The sequence below is a fragment of the Hylobates moloch genome, unplaced genomic scaffold (genome assembly GCF_009828535.3).
Source record: "Hylobates moloch isolate HMO894 unplaced genomic scaffold, HMol_V3 SCAFFOLD_9, whole genome shotgun sequence".
NCBI lineage: Eukaryota > Metazoa > Chordata > Mammalia > Primates > Hylobatidae > Hylobates > Hylobates moloch.
The window spans coordinates 24,467,624-24,484,154 of NW_026652284.1; the positions used below are offsets into that span (position 1 = coordinate 24,467,624).

The 16,531-nt window shown below is 53.7% G+C and overlaps 1 protein-coding gene across 1 annotated transcript in view; it reads right to left on the minus strand.

The window, feature by feature from the left end:
- The window catches only part of CRYBG2 (crystallin beta-gamma domain containing 2), a 32,167-nt gene that overhangs the window by 10,217 nt on the left and 5,419 nt on the right, over positions 1-16,531 (minus strand). The window contains exons 2-15 of the mRNA XM_032759407.2: positions 12,847-14,536; positions 11,536-12,795; positions 11,037-11,084; positions 10,838-10,950; positions 10,545-10,674; positions 7,070-7,209; positions 6,141-6,267; positions 5,803-5,838; positions 5,320-5,456; positions 5,035-5,161; positions 4,624-4,763; positions 4,389-4,515; positions 4,106-4,138; positions 3,863-3,975 (exon numbers count right to left, since the gene is read on the minus strand). Coding sequence (XP_032615298.1) covers positions 3,863-3,975; positions 4,106-4,138; positions 4,389-4,515; positions 4,624-4,763; positions 5,035-5,161; positions 5,320-5,456; positions 5,803-5,838; positions 6,141-6,267; positions 7,070-7,209; positions 10,545-10,674; positions 10,838-10,950; positions 11,037-11,084; positions 11,536-12,795; positions 12,847-14,481 — 4,166 coding nt within the window. The 5' untranslated portion in view covers positions 14,482-14,536. The remainder of the gene's footprint in view (positions 1-3,862; positions 3,976-4,105; positions 4,139-4,388; positions 4,516-4,623; positions 4,764-5,034; positions 5,162-5,319; positions 5,457-5,802; positions 5,839-6,140; positions 6,268-7,069; positions 7,210-10,544; positions 10,675-10,837; positions 10,951-11,036; positions 11,085-11,535; positions 12,796-12,846; positions 14,537-16,531) is intronic.

Here is a 16,531-nt window from a genome sequence, read left to right on the forward strand (position 1 = left end):
ACATGCAGGGGGCTATTCATTACGGCACTTCTGCAATAGAAAAGAGGGGAAGCAGCCCAGATGTCCATCAATAGGGGATTGGCTGAATAAATTAAGAAAAAGTGGAGTATAATGCAGCAGTTAAGTGGAATGAAAAAGAGCTCTTAAAGGGATATAAAGTGATCTCCAAACAGATGAAAAAAGCAGGTGCATAACAGTGTTTATAGCAAACTCCCTTTAAAAAACTAAGATATAATTCACATGCCATAAAATTCACACTTTTTATTGTTGTTGTTGTTGTTGTTGTTGAGACAGAGTTTCCCTATTGTTGCCCAGGTTGGAGTGCAATGGCGCGATCTCAGCTCACCATAACCTCCGTCTCCTGGGTTCAAGCAATTCTCCTGCATCAGCCTCCCGAGTAGCTAGGACTACAGGCATGCACCACCATGCCTAGCTAATTTTGTATTTTTAGTAGAGATGGGGTTTCACCATGTTGGCCAGGCTGGTCTCGAGCTCCTGACCTCAAGTGATCCACCCACCTTGGCCTCCCAGAGTGCTGAGATTACAGGCATGAGCCACCGCACCTGGCCAAAATTCACACTTTTAAAGTGTACAATTTAGTGGTTTTTTTATTATATTAACCCGGTTATAGTATGCTCCCTTTTGTGTAAGAAAATGGAGAAGGAAAACAAAATATAAATATTTGGTTTCTGTAGTTATATGGAAATTTATGAGTGTATATTTGCTTGTATCTTAACAACAACAACAAAAAGCCAGTGGATGAATATGCCAAACACACACACACACAAAAATGATTTCTAACAGGGGGAGAGAGAGAAAAAGTTGGCAGGAACAGAGATGAAAGCTATTGGCTTTGGAACTGTTATAGGCTGAATGTCTGTGTCCTCCCAAAATCATATGCTAAAGCCATAACCCTCAATGTAATGTCATTCAGAGGTGGGGCCTTTCGGAGGTAATTCGGTTTAAAGGGGGTCATGAGGGTGAGACCCCATGATGGGATTAGTGTCCTTAAAAGAAGAGGAAGAGGCCGGGTGCGGTGGCTCACGCCTGTAATCCCAACACTTTGGGAGGCCGAGGTGGGCAGATCACCTGAGGTTGGGAGTTAGAGGCCAGCCTGACCAACATGAAGAAACCCTATCTCTACTAAAAATACAAAAATTAGCCGGGTGGGGTGGTGCATGCCTATAATCCCAGGTACTCGAGACGCTGAGGCAGGAGAGTTGCTTGAACCCGGGAGGCAGAGGTTTCAGTGAGCCGAGATTGCGCCATTGCACTCCAGCCTACGCAACAAGAGTGAAACTCCACCTCAAAAAAAAAAAAGAAGAGGAAGAGATGGGAGCTCACACTCTCTCTCTTCACTACATGAGAACACAGCAAGAATGTGGCCTTCTGCAAGCCAGGAAGAAAGACCCACTGGGCAAGTGAAGTGGCCAGCACCTTGATCTTGAATTTCCCAGTCTCCAGAACTGTGACAGAATAAATTTCTCTTATTTAAACCACACAGACTATGGTATTTTGTGATAGCAGCCTGAGCTAAGGCAGGAACCACATAAATATTTCATGTAATAATTATTATTTTAGAGATAAGATCTCACTCTGTTGCCCAGGCTGGAGTGCAGTGGTGTGATCATAGCTTACTGCAGCCTCCAACTCCTGGGCTCAAACAGTCCTCCCATCTCAGCCTCCTGAGTAGGTAGTACTATAGGTGCATGACACCACACCCACCTAATTAAAAATTTTTTTGTCGAGACAGGGTCTCCTTATGTTGCCCAGGTGGTTCTTGAACTCCTGGACTCCTGCCTCAGCCTCCCAAAGTGCTGGGATTACAGGCATGAGCCACCGTGCCCAACTTCATGGTAATTATTCATAGGAAAACAGAATTAGGGCCAGGTGCAGTGGCTCATACCTGTAATCCCAACACTTTGGGAGACCAAGAAGGGAGGATTGCTTGAGCCCAGAAGTTTGAAACCAGCCTAAGTAACAAAGTGAGACCCCCATCTCTACAAAAAAAGTTAAAAAATTAGCCGGGCGCGGTGGCGTGCATCTATGGTCCCAGATTCTCAGGAGGCTGAAGTAGGAGGATCCCTTGAGCCCAGGAGGTCAAGGCTATAGTGGGCTGTGTTCACACCACTGCACTCCAGCCTGAACGAGAAAGTGAGACCCTGTCTCAAACAAAAACAAAAACAAATCCAGAAATAGATAAAAATGAAAAATATTCCTTAAAACTGAAAATAAATTAATTTAATGAACCTAATTGTATATTAGGTTGGTGACATAACCACACACACAAAAGTATTATTTCAAATGTGTTTAAGACACAGTAATTTGAACGAATACATAACAAATAGGGTATAGATGAATATCTTGAGGACAAAAAGAACCACAAGAGGCCAGCTACGGTGGCTCATGCCTGTAATCCCAGCACTTTGGGAGGCTGAGGGGCGCGGATCACGAGGTCAAGAGTTTGAGACCAGCCTGACCAACATCATGAAACCCCATCTCTACTAAAAAAACAAAAATTAGCTGGGCATGCTGATGCGCACCTGTAATCCCAGCTACTCGGGAGGCTGAAGCAGGAGAATTGCTTGAACCCAGGAGGTGGAGGTTGCAGTGAGCCGAGACAGCGCCACTGCACTCCAGTCTGGGTGACAGAGCGAGACTCCATCTCAAAAAACAAACAAACAAACAAACAAACACACACACACACACACAAAACAGGAAACTCCCAACAGCATTCAGTGGTTTTCACTATTAGTTGTAATACAGGCATTATAACTTTGAAACACCTAGCATGCAGATTTTGGTCTCTACCATTTGCCACTAAAAGGAACTAGGGTTCCTTGGCAAATAGCCAATTCTAGATTTGGAACAAAAAGAAAAAATGTACAAAATGATTCTGGAGTATCTTATTATATCAAGAAAGTTATCAAAACTACTGGGGTCGCAGGGCGCGGTAGCTCACGCCTGTAATCCCAGCACTTTGGGAGGCCGAGGTGGGCGGATCACCTCAGGTCGGGAATTCAAGGCCAGCCTGAACAACACGGAGAAACCCCATCTCTACTAAAAATACAAAATTAGCCGGGCTTGGTGGCCCATGCCTATAATCCCAGCTACTTGGGAAGGCTGAGGCAGGAGAATCGCTTGAACCTGGGAGGCGGAGGTTGCAGTGAGCTGAGATCGCGCCACTGCACTCCAGCCTGGGCAACAGAGCAAAACTCTGTCTCAAAACAAAACAAAACCATACAAAAAAAACTACTGGGGTCGGCCGGGCACGGTGGCTCATGCCTGTAATCCCAGCACTTTGGAAGGCCGAGGTGGCGGATAGCTTGAGCCCAGGAGTTTGAGATCAGCCTGGCCAACATGAGGAAACCTGGCCCAAGGACCTTATTTGGATGCTGAGAAAAACAAGTTAATTTCACAAAGGCATTTTTGAGACAATGGGAGAAATCTGAACACGGACTGGGTATTGGGTAATATGAACAAATTGTTAGTAATTGTATTAGATGTGATAATGACTGGTGGCTACGTGGGGAAAATGTTCTTTCATATTAGAGACACACGTTGAAGTGTGTACCCATGAAATTTTACGTTGGCGTTGGCAAGGGATTTAAAATACTCCACTGAAAATTTAAAAGAGCACACGGATAGAGGAAACAAGATTTATCTTTATATTATACAATCTACAGTTTTACATTTTCCATTAAAACCTTATTTTATTTTGTTTGTTTTAAAATTGCGCAAGACAGAACAGCTCATCCCAAGGTAGCCAAAGGAAGGAAATCAGTTGAAAGACTCCTCCCGCATCCCCGCCTCTGCCCCAGCGCCCCCGGCCCTCCACCCCTAGACCCCTCCACGTCCTCACCTGCCGCCGTGGACCCGGCAGGACTGAGGTCGGAAAGAGGCGGGCAGAGCGGCCTGGTCATCTTCGAAAGAGAAGTGGTCGCCCAGAAAGTCGGGGCGGGAGAAAAGCTGAATCTGGAGGCAGAGAGGGGAGATGAGGGGAAGGAGGGCGATGGAGTGGGGCCAAGAACAGCCGGCAGGGGAGAGGTTTGAAATGAGGGGACAGACGTGTGCCCAGCGGCTCCCTGCGGAGTCCCCGCCTTACCTTTGAGACGAAGTGCAGATCGTGCTCCCCGACCTGAAGGGAGGGACCGAATCGAGAATTAGGGAGGGTGCCGGCCCCTAGCCTTGGCTCCTCTAGGTTTCAGTACTGCCCACCCCGCGGCCGCGCCCTCGGCCCCGCCCCCTTCCAAGGCCCCGCCCCAAGCGCCCAGGCGGGTCCTCCAGCCCGCTACCTCTGAGTGGGGGCGGGGCGCACCCGAACTCCAGGCCCCGCCCCCGGGAGTCCCCGCCCCCTGGAGGCCCCGCCCCCCGTGGCCGGCACTCACCTGTAGGACCGGCTGCAGCGAGGCGAGGGCGCTATTGCCAGCGCCCCAGTCCTCGCAGTTACGGTACACGCCCTTCTCCAGCACGTACTGTTCCCCGGAGAAGCCCACCTCCTGGTAGGCCACCCACCTACAAGAAGGGCGGGGCGCGAGTCAGCTGGGACGGAGCCTGCACCTCTCCTGGAACCGCCCCCGGCTCGCCGGGGCCCGCCCTGCTCCTGGAGCCCAGGTCACTTACACGCCGCTGAGCACGTGGATCGCCTGTGTGCTGGGGCCGTGTTGCACCAGCTCCACATCCGGCAATGCCTTGCTCACCTCCACGCCGTGCCCCTCGAAGTCCATGGCCTCAAATAGCACGACGGCTGGGTCCCCGAAGTCCTGGGTCCCCAGGGACAGTCAGGTCTCTCCCGCCCACAAACCGAAACCCCTGGGAGTGCCCAGACCCCAGGGTCACAGCCCACCCGGGGAATTAGGGGTGAGGCTGTCAGTACGGCCTGGAGAAGAGCAGCGGGGAAGAGAGGCTAGACCTCCGGGAACACTTCCAGGGAGAACACGGAGAGGGGGTACAAATTCTTCCCTCCACAAACTGTACTGGGGGAGGTCTGGCTGTGGCCAGAGGCAGAGGGATGGGCCAATTGCCTTTGCTTACCGTCCGGATGACCCGGAGGGAGGTCAGCAACTCGTCATAGCCTCCCCAGTGTGACCAGTCTGGGTATTCCCCCTCCTCCAGCAGATACTGGTGGCCCCGGAAGCCCTCCTTCTCGTAGCCCACCCAGCTGGGAAAAGCAGGAGGATGGACAGGCAGGTTCAGTCATAGGAGGCCCATGGATGAATGAGACAGCTGTTCCTACCCCTACGCAGCCCAGGTCACTCCCCACTCCCAAGGGTAAAGGCCAGAGGTGATGAAATGGAAGGAAGGGTCCTGAGTTCTCACCAGCCCCCGAGAACTCTCAGGGACCCCACAGAGGCCAGGTGGGGGCTCTGGCTGTCCTCTGGCTGCTGAAGGTTGTAGATGTCTCGGCTCACTTCCCAGCTGCGGCCCCGAAAGCCTGGGGCCTCATACACCACAGCCTGGGGGAAAGAGTTTGTCAGGATAGCGGGGAGTCATCTGGACCCAAACACACCCAGCCAGCTCAGGAATGGCTCTGCCCAGCATCAAGCCAATGTGGCACCCCCCAGCCCTCCCACCTCCTTGCTGAACTCTATCCCCTTACCCAGTTCCTATCTCTACTCTGACCTCTGACCTTCTTACACATCAAAAGCCAGTTCCCAGTGAGCCCATCAGGTCCCATCGCCCCAGACCCAGCTTCTGGCCCCCAGTGCCCTCCTCTCTGGATTTCCTGTCCAGACCACGATAACCAAACACCTGCACCCCACCATCAAAGGCCCTCTTTGGCTCTTAAGCCCAGACTCTTACCCTGGGCTCCCCTGGCTTCTCCACACTTGGGCAGCCCTGCAGAGGAGACAGAGCTGAGACACCAGCTCAGAGATGGGAAAGACAGATGGGGCTGGGGATCTAGGATTTTCCTGATCCTGAGAACCCCAACCCCATGTCTTCTCTCTTCCCCCACCTCTTAGGTTAATCCTCCCTCTCCTCCCACTCCTATTCCCAATAGAAGCTCCCAGGAAGCAGTCTCCAAGGGGTGCTGTTTTACACTTCATCCCCCATCCCTTCCCACAGACTGCAGGACCAGCTACTTGGGACCAGGGGCAGAGCCTAGACCTCCTGGCCTGTGGGTGTGCCCTGTTCTTTACCAATCTCATGGGCTTCAGGGAGCCCACGCTGGGGTCCGACGTGCCCCAGGCCTCCGAGGTGGGGTACTCTCCAGGTTCCAGGATGTAGGGAGTGTCTTCAAATAATGGTTTGGGGTACAGTAGCCACCTGGGGGAAGGCAGAGAGGCTGCTGCACCCCAGACTTCAAGGGACACAGATTGGCGGGTGGGAGGGAAGGTTTAGAGGGGAAAAGGAGGTTTTCTGGGGAGGTTCCCCTCAGTCCCGTATAATCTCTTGCGGTAGCCATATTGGTCTCCCTTCCTCTGGCTTTGCCTTCTCTAATTTCACACAGCAGCTGGAGCACTGTTCTCTAGCATGCGTGGAAAACTGCTTCAACAACCCCAGCAGTTCCCTGTTAGCCTCACAATAAATCCCGGCTATGCAAAGAAGCTCTGCAATCTGGCCTCTTCCTTCTCCCTGGGCCTCAGTTCTTCCCACTTGTTGCTTACACCGGCTACACTGAAAATTTGAAGCTTAGCTCTCTCCTCTCTGGGCCTTTGCATGTGCTATTCCCTCTGTCCGATATATTCCTTTCCCCATTCATTCAATTGACAAATATTTAGAAGCATCTGCTCTGTCCCAGACCCTGCTACAGGCATCAGGGATACAGTAGTGGACATACAAAATCTCTGCCCTCATGGAGCTTAGATTCTTGGCCAACTCATCCCAGCATGGTGTCTCCTCCTCCAGGAAGGTTTCTCTGACTTCCACACTCTGCCTCTCATGGTATGGTGTTTTTCTGTGCTCCCTCACCCCAAAAATCTGAATTGTTATTGTCTGCTTACTTGCCTGTCCCTGCCAGTGGACTGAGCACTCCTGAAGGCAGGAACTGTGTTCTGTCACCTCTGTGTCCCCAGCACCCAGCACAGTGAATGTCAAATGAAGGGATTCTAGAATAGACCAGACTCACAGTCCTGCAGAGACGGTGGCAGATGCCACCTGCAGGGGCTTCTCCAGACCCTGGGAATTCTTCAAGGCCTTTGTTAGCTTCACTTGCTCCCCCTTGAGGCCCTCCTCAGAGAAGAGGCTGATTTCCGGGGTGCTGTAGTCCTGTGGAAGGAGGGGGAAAATTAAATATATATAAACAGCCAGGCATGTTGGCTCATGCCTGTAATCCCAGCACTTTGGGAGGCCGAGGCAGGCAGATCACCTGAGGTCAGCAGTTCGAGACCAGCTGACCAACATGGAAAAACCCGGTCTCTACTAAAAATACAAAATTAGCTGGGCATGCCTGTAATCCCAGCTACTCAGGAGCCTGAGGCAGGAGAATCGCTTGAACCTGGGAGGCAGAGGTTGCGGTGAGCCGAGATCACGCCATTGCACTCCAGCCTGGGCAATAAGAGTGAAACTCCGTCTCAAAAAAAAAAAAAAAGAAAAGACATATAAACAGCCCCCCTTGGACAACACCCCGCTTCCCCAAGTCCGTTTAGCCAAGGCTCCAAATAGCTTCTGAGAAAACCTTTGTAGCCATTCCCCCAGAGACCAGGAAACTGACTAGGGTGGTCTTTGCAAGGTTAGCCAGCCAAGCCTGAGACCAAAGCCTGTGCTGGTCCCTTGCTGAATCTTTGGGACCTGGGACAGAAGTTCCCGGGAGAACCTGCAGAGTGCCAGGCCCATAGCCTTGCCCCTGGGTAGCCTGACTTCCAGCCTGGTGGAAGGACAGGCAAGATGGACAGCCACTTCCTGAGTTCCAACTTTGACTCCTCCTGTGGGTACGATTCCGGCCTCTGTCCAGACTGTCTTTGCCTACACATCATCCCAGGAAGCAGCAGATCCTCTTTGTATTCTGAGTGTTTCTTCCCCACCAGGACCATTTTCTTTCACTCACTGATTCATCAAATATGTACGAAGCATCTACTGCATGCAAGGCACTGTGCTAAGGTCATGTCCTACCCTATCTCATTTATTCCGCCCAGTGGGCGTTACTCATCCAGTCACAGGTAAGGAAAGTGAGGCTCGGAGAAGTTAAGCAACCTGCCCGAGGTCACACAGCTTGTAAGTAGCAGAGCAGCATAGTTTTTGTTCACCTCCCATGTGCTTGGCATACAACAGGCGCCCAATCAATGCTGAATGAATCAAAGGAATCCAGAAACATCTGACTTCAAAGCCTTTGCTTTTTTCTTGTGGTTGTTAACTCCCACATGTAGATGAATTTATTGTCAGAAGTTCACAATTAATTGTCCACAAACATTTGTGTGTTTCTGGAGAGGCTTTGTTTTGTTTTTTGTTTTTTGAGATGGAGTTTCGCTCTTGTTGCCCAGGCTGGATTGCAGTGGCGTGATCTTGGCTCACCGAAACCTCTGCCTCCCGAGTTCAAGCCATTCTCCTGCCTCAGCCTCCCAAGTAGCTGGGATTACAGGCACCCGCCACCATGCCCAGCTAATTTTTTGTATTTTTTTTAGTTGAGACAGGGTTTCATCAGGTTGGCCAGGCTGGTCTTGAATTCCTTACCTCAGGTGATCCACCTGCCTTAGCCTCCCAAAGTGTTGGGATTACAGGCATGAGCCACCGTGCCCAGCCTCTGGAGAGGCTTTGAAAACTATCCCCTCCTCCTGGGCCACTGTCCTAGTTAAGCCTAATGAGCTCTCATCATCTCCTACCAGGAAGATTGCAACAGCTCTGGACTCAGTTATTCATTCTTTCTTTAGAAACAAAAATCAGGCCAGGCGCAGTGGCTCACGCCTGTAATCCCAGCACTTTGAGAGGCCGAGATGGGCAGATCACGAGGTCAGGAGATCAAGATCATCCTGGCTAACACGGTGAAACCCCCTCTCTGCTAAAAATACAAAAAAAAAATTAGCTGGGTGTGGTGGCAGGCGCCTATAGTCCCAGCTACTCGGGAGGCTGAGGCAGGAGAATCGCGTGAACCTGGGAGGCAGAGCCTGCAGTGAGCCGAGATCGTGCCACCGCACTCCAGCCTGGGCGACAGAGCGAGATTCAAGTCTCAAAAAAAAAAAAAAAAAAAAAGAAAGAAAGAAACAAAAATCAAAAAATCAAACAAACCAAAAGAACCAAAATGCCTGATAGACACTGCTTTTAGAGCCATTGCTCTTCCTTCTGGTGTCAAGCTTAATTTCAGTAGTTTATTACTGTGCTGTGAAAACAATGTTGTTGTTTTTACTTTACAAACATGAAATTATAATTTTTTTTTACTCTTTTTGCCCAGGCTGGAGTGCAATGGCATGATCTCAGCTCACTGCAATCTCCGCCTCCCGAGTTCAAGCGATTTTCCAGCCTCAGCCTCCCGAGTAGCTGGGATTATAGGCGCCCACCACCAAACCTGGCTAATTTTTTTATTTTTAGTAGAGACAGAGTTTCACCATATTGGCCGGGCTGGTCTTGAACTCCTGACCTCAGGTGATCCCCTAACTTGGCCTCCCAAAGTGCTGGGATTATAGGCTTGAGCCACTGCGCCGGGCCTTTGAAATTATGTTAACTTTTCAAACCACACAGCCCTTCCTCAAAAATCAGAGGTGCCCCTGGCTGGAAATCACAGCCCTTCTTGGTCTCCCTGCCTCCAGGATCCCTCTTTTTTCCACCTGGCAGCCAGTGGGATGTTTATAAATCCCTAGTCTGGCTATATGACATCCCTGCTCCAAACCCAATCCTCATAGCCTAGCTTGACTGTAAGTCCTGCAGGGCAAAGAGGAGATCTCCCCCAACTGTCCATTGCCTGGCACCGGTGCCTGGCACATATTAGACATGAGTGAGCATCTGTGAGCAAATGAATGAGCAAACATGCCTGGCACCTCGAATCTGACTGGGGGCCTGCACGCTGGCCCCTGGGGGGCAGGTAACCCCCACATCCACTCCCACCTTGTCTCTGCTGCTCTCTCCCCTTCCTGCCTGAGCATCCATTCAAACTTCCCCAGACTGCTTTCCCAAGCTGAGCTTGGCCTCTGCCTGGGCCCTGACTCCTCAAGCCAGGCTGTCCATTCCCCAGAATCTCTTTCTTCCCCAGTCAGCAACACGGTCAGGAATCTACAGACCAGTCCATATTAAGCCCCTCTGCCCACTACCCCATAAGATCTCTGCCAGGAATTTCTTTTGAAACAGAGTCTCACTCTGTTGCCCAGATTGGAGTGCAGTGGTGCAATCCAGGCTCACTGCAACCTCTGCCTCCCGAGTTCAAGTAATTCTCCTGCCTCAGCCTCCTGAGAAGCTGGGATTACAGGCGCATGCCACCACACTCGGCTAATTTTTGTATTTTTAGTAGAGACGGGGTTTCACCATGTTGGCCAGGCTGGTCTCCAACTCCTGTCCTCAGCCGATCCACCTGCCTTGGCTTCCCAAACTGCTGGCATTACAGGGTGAGCCACTGCTCCCGGCCTCGAGGATTTCAACTTTAGGCACTCGAGGCCGTCTCCCACCTCCAACTCACTCACCCAGACAACCCTCCTTAGGGAGCCGATGCCTTGGGGACTCCACTTTGTCCCTGGGGTTCTGAGTTCCATGTCTCCTTCAGGCAGGACCAGCTTCTGACCCCGGAACTCTGGCTGTTCGTACAGCATCCAGCTGTGGGCACAGAGATTCTAGGGTCACAGATGAGGAGGAGGATGTGCCCAAGGCTGCCGGGTAGCTGACGGGGTTTCTCCCAGGCTGGCCTGATCGCTCCTCACTCCCCTTTGCACCCCCCCAGGTTCACAGCCAGGTGCCCTGCTGGGCACTCCCCACTCACCAGCCTCGAACTACCCTTATGGAGGCTACAGGGGCCCAGCCTGAGGCATCAACGATGTCTCCCCAGATCTCCCTGCCACTGCCTTGGCAGCCAGACTCCGAGAAGAAGATCACCTGAGAAGGCACAGAAGGGGTCCTCAGGCCCTGACCCCAGGCCCCTGCCTCCTGCTGCCCCCACCCACTTGCCCCCACAAGCCTACCTTTCCAGGCCTGGTGTTTGGCTTGCCCTGGGTCTTTAAGGCTGGGCTCTGAAACGGAGGCAGGTAAGTCCTGTGGGGTCACCTCTTTTCTGCCTCCCCAAAACCTGCCATTCCAAGGATCCCACATCCTCCCTATAGACCTCCACCCCCAAGGAGCTGGCGCATAGAGGATGCTCACACTTGTTCCCAACCCCCAGGGGCCTCATCACCCTGGCCCAGGAGCTCAGTGCTCATCACCCGCCTTCCTCAGCTCCCAGGATGTTGGAGCCCCCACACCCTTCGGAATCCACAGTACAAACCTCCTACAGTACAAACCTCTCACAGTAGGGATAGGGAGATTGAGGCCCAGAGAGATGTGGCTTACACAGGTCAACTGAACCAGACTTCAGACAGAAGCCTCTGCCCCCAGACTCTGACTGGCACCACTCTCTTCACACCACCCAAGCCTTGACCCAGGTGAGGCCAGGCACCTCCCTTGCCCACCCGAGGCCTCACTTACCCACCCCTCCAGGGACAGGGCACAGGCAAGCTTCTCCATTGGGGATGGTCTTTCACTGCAAAGCAGGGGCAACTGTCCTGGCACCTTCCTGAGCCCCAGTGCCCCATGGGGCAGCAGAGCAGATAGTTTTGTGCCCAGCGGTTCTGGGGTGGAGGTCTCCTTGGTGGCAGGCACCAGACTGCCGAAAAGAAGGCTGCCTCCGAGACGGGAAGTGGGCCTGCTGCCTCCCTGCAATTCCAACCCCAGCTCTGAGTGGGGGCCCTTGGTTCCTACTACATGCTTCTTCATCATCTCCAGAGGAGAGCAGGAGACCTGGGTGGGTCTGGCAGGGTGGAGGTCCCTGGAGGGGCTGGGCCCAGCTTTCTCCTGCCTGCGCTGAAGCTTCTCATCATCACTCAGATAGGGGTTCTCTGGTTCCTCCTCCTCCTCCTCTTTCTCTTCCAGTGAAGGCACCTCCTGGGGGCCGGGGCCCAGCACCCATGGCCCTGGCTGGTCCTCCTCAATGGCAGGCAGTGTGGCGTACATGGACAGGTAGGAGGAGCGAGGGGCTCGTGGCTGCCGGTGAGTGAGGAGGATCTCAGGGGGCTCCATGCTCCTCAGGGTATCCAGGAATATCTCCAGGTCAGCGGCCAGGGCCACCTCATCCTCCTCCCTCGATGTCTCTGGGCATGTCTTGCCCTCGGTGAGATCAGAGACAAGCTGGGACTCCGTGCTGGCCTCTGCTCCTGTTGGCACTGGGGCAGGGGTGCCTTCTGGGCTGGGGGACACCCTGTCCACTGAGGAAGATGGGGCAGGGACAACAGCAGGGTCCTGCACAACGTCTTTCTGGGTGAGATATGAGATAGGGCTCTCTTCAGAGTCCTGGACCCCATTATCCTGTTTGGGGAGTGAGGTGGCAGGAGCAGTTGGGCCTTGAACAGTCTCTTCCTTGGTGAGGGGTGGGGCAAGGCTGCCTGCAATACCCTGGACAGCCTCTTTTTGGATGCTAGGGCTGCCTTCTGGGCCCTGGACAACCTCAGTTGACTTGGGGGACAAGGCAGCAGGAGCACCGGACCCCTGCACCACCTCCTTCTGGGTGGGAGATGAGGCATCAGGAGCACCGGACCCCTGCACCACCTCCTGGGTGGGAGATGAGGCATCAGGAGCACTGGACCCCTGCACCACCTCCTGGGTGGGAGATGAGGCATCAGGAGCACTGGACCCCTGCACCACCTCCTGGGTGGGAGATGAGGCAGCAGGAGCACTGGGGCCCTTCACGACCTCTTTTGGGGTGGTGGACAAGTCAGCAGGAGCACCAGACCCCTGCACTACCTCCTTCTGGGTGGGGGATGAGACAGCAGGAGCACCAGGGCCCTTCACAACCTCTTTCCTGGTGGTGGACAAGTCAGCAGGAGCACCAGACCCCTGCACCACCTCCTTCTGGGTGGGAAATGAGGCATCAGGAGCACTGGGGCCCTTCACAGCCTCTTTCCTGGTGGGGGACAAGGCAGCAGGAGCACCAGACCCCTGCACCACCTCCTTCTGGGTGGGGGATGAGGCAGCAGGAGCACCGGAGCCCCGCACCACCTCCCTCTGGGTAAAGAGGAGGACAGGGACATTTTCAGAGTTCTGAACAAACTTATTCCTTGGGGACGATGGAGCAGAAAGACCTCCTGGGCTGAGGACATCCTTCCTTCTTGTAGAGGATGGAGCAGCAGATTGTCCAGGGACTGTCACATGCTCGCTCCTCACCATGGGCAGGACGGTGGCAGCAGGGGGGTCCACGAGCCCTTCCCTTTTTATGGGGGGCAGAACAAGGGGAGTGAGCTGGGCCCTGGGGTGAGTGGGCACCACAGGCTGCTTTGCAGGGTGAGTTAGGCCCGGAGAGGGGACGTGGGTCTGGAGTCTGGGAGAGGAGGGGACTGATGCTTGACCCTGAGAAGTCTGGAGAGGGAGCTCAGTGGAACTGGGGGCTCCCAGCACGTGCCGGAGCTCACAGACCCTGGCATCCGGGGCTCTGCCCTGGTCTCTGTCTGGACAGGCTGCAGGGGCATCCTGATTCTTAAGCAGGTGAGCGCTGCCTGGGATGCCTGGAGAGGCCAGGGCAGAGCTGTCTTTAAGCTCTGCTGTCCCGGTCTCAGGCAGCTGCCTCAAGGCTGCCCCCACTGTGCTGCCCAGACCTGTGCTCCTCGGCCCGCCAGCCGTGGGCCTGGGCAGGTGGCTGGCAGGGGGGCTGTGCCCAGCAGGCACGAGGTTACTTAGCACTTTCACAGCCTGGCTGCGGCTGGGCGAGCCTGGTGGGGAGCCCACCACCACTGGCTGCACCACGCGGGCGACCTGACGGCCCCGTGGCAGGGCCTCGCCTGAGGACACTGGCTTCACAGTCACAGAGCTGCTCATCCGCCGGTCCACATGACCTCCCACCACCGTGGTGGTGCGCACAGTGCGTGTCACTCGGTATTCCTCGAGGCTCCGGGAGCTCCCACTGGTGAGACCTACACCTGGGTGGGGACTTGGCTCTCGGGGCCCAGGCAGGGGAACCAAAAGCTCAGTCCTGGCCGTAGCTCCCCCACGTGGGGGCCCAGTCCTGGGAGCTTGGCGGCTGCCATCACTCTGGTCCACAGCCTCCTTCAGCCTCCCCTCAGGCCTTTTCTCCTTGGGAGGTGGTGTGTACTTCTTAGAAAAGATGGGTCCGTGGCTCTGGAAGTTCTTGGAGCCAGCTGTATCCCGAGGGCCCTGGCAATTCACAGTCTCTTCTTCCTGTGTTGCAAAGCCATTGACTTCCTCTTGACGGCTGAATTCAAACATCTCCTTCTGGGGGACTTCCATCTGGGCCCCTGACACCAGGGACACCTTGTGAAAACCATGTTTGATCTCTTCCTGGGCAGGGGGCCGCTGCCGCCATGTCAATGTGGCACTTACCACTCGGGCCTTGGTCCGGGCCATAGGCCCACCCGCCTCCTCCATGTGGGGCCCTGGCAACCTGTCTGGAGGTGTCTTTGTCCCACTGTGGTCCAGCTCCCTGCAGAGGAATAAGAGAGATGAGGGTCAGAGGGTGGTGAGAGTGGCTTCCCAAAGGACAGAATAACCACCCCTAGCCCGGTCAGGCCGGGAACCTCAGGCAAATCGCTTGGCCTTTTGGGTCGTTGCTCTCTCATCTGTGAAATGGGCATGGTAGTCTCAGCTCTGATTTGGTTGATCAGAGCCCCTCATCCATCCCTCTCCCTGACTTGCAGGTGATCTCCTAGGTCAGGGTCCTTCAAAGGTGAAGCTGAGGCCTGAGCCCAGAAGGAGAGAAAAGAAAGAAGGCAGAAGGGAAGATGCAGCTGACCCACAGGTCTATGGGGGGGCTGGGACTCTGCCCACAGAGCCCTAGGTCTAGTCCCCCAGGAGCTGAAAACTAGAAAGCCGAAAACTGGGCAAGCGTTGTTCTAAGTCTGTTCAGGAAAGATGGGCTTTGGCCTCAAGCAGAGCTGGGTTCCTTAGTTGCTCACTAGCTGGCCATTTCTCCCCTTCAAGCATCAGGGTCCTCAGCCACAAAACTGGAGTCTTGCCAGAGTCCAGAAAGAGAAACAATGAAACCTCCTCCTGGGTTGTTTTTTTTTTTGTTTTTTTTTTTGAGGCAGGATCTCGCTGTGTCACCCAGGCTGGAGTGTGGAGTGCAGTGGCATGATCATAGCTCACCGCAGCCTCGAACTCCTGGGCTCAGGTGATCCTCCTGCCTCAGCCTCCCAAGTAGCTGGGACTACAGGCACATGCCACCACACCCAGCTAGTTTTTATTTATTTATTTATTTATTTTTATTTTTTATTTATTTATTTATTTTTGAGACGGAGTCTCGCTCTGTCGCCAGGCTGGAATGCAGTGGCGCGATCTCGGCTCACTACAAGCTCCGCATCCCCGGTTCACGCCATTCTCCTGCCTCAGCCTCCCCAAGTAGCTGGGACTACAGGCACCCACCACCATGCCTGGCTAATTTTTTTGTATTTTTGGTAAAGATGGGGTTTCACCGTGTTAGCCAGGATGGTCTTGATCTCCTGACCTCATGATCCGCCTGCCTCGACCTCCCAAAGTGCTCGGATTACAGATGTGAGCCACCGTGCCCGGCCCCAGCTAGTTTTTATTTTGTATTTTGAGGTCTTGTTGTGTTGCCCAGGCTGGTCTCGAACTCCTAGGCTGAAGTGATCCTCCCACCTTGGCCTTCCAAAATGTTGGGATTATGGATATAAGCCACTACTGTGCCTGGCCTAAATTTTTATCTTTTTATTTTAATTTATTTTATGAGACTGAGTCTTGCTCTGTTGCCCAGGTTGAAGTGCAGTAGCTCTCTGCAGCTGTGAACTCCTGGGCTGAACTGATCCTTCTGTGTTAACTCTCCAAGTAATTGGGACTACAGGCACATGCTACCACACCCCAAATGCTCGCCTTATAACCTAAATTGCTGGCTCATCAACTTTCTGCTGTCACCTTGGAGATTTGTGACCAAACGTTAGCAGGTGTGCACATGTGTGTACGGGCATGAGCACCTGCTGATGGTCTCCAGAGCACAGGGGCAGGTCTGTGTGCAAGTGTAGGTCTAAATGAAGCCTCTCAGAGCTGGGTGCAGTGACTCACACCTGTAATCCCAGCACTTTGGGAGGCAGAGGTGGGAGGATTGCTTGAGGCCAGCAGTTCTAGACCAGCCTAGGTGACATAACAAGACTCTACAAGTCTCTACAAAAAATTAAAAGAATTAGCCAGCATGGTGGTGTGTGCCTGTAGCCCTAGCTGCCCTGGAGGCTGAGGTGGGAGGATCACTTGAGCCCAGGCTGCAATGAGCTATGATCGTGTCACTGCACTCCAGCCTGAGTGACAGAGAGATCTTATCGCTAAGAAAAGTTATCATTATTTTTTGAGACAGGATCTCGCTGTGTTGCCCAGGCTGGAGTGCAGTGGCACGATCTCAGCCCACTGCAACCTCCTCCTCCCAGTTTCAAGCGATTCTCCTGCCTCAGCCTCCCGAGTAGCTGGGATTACA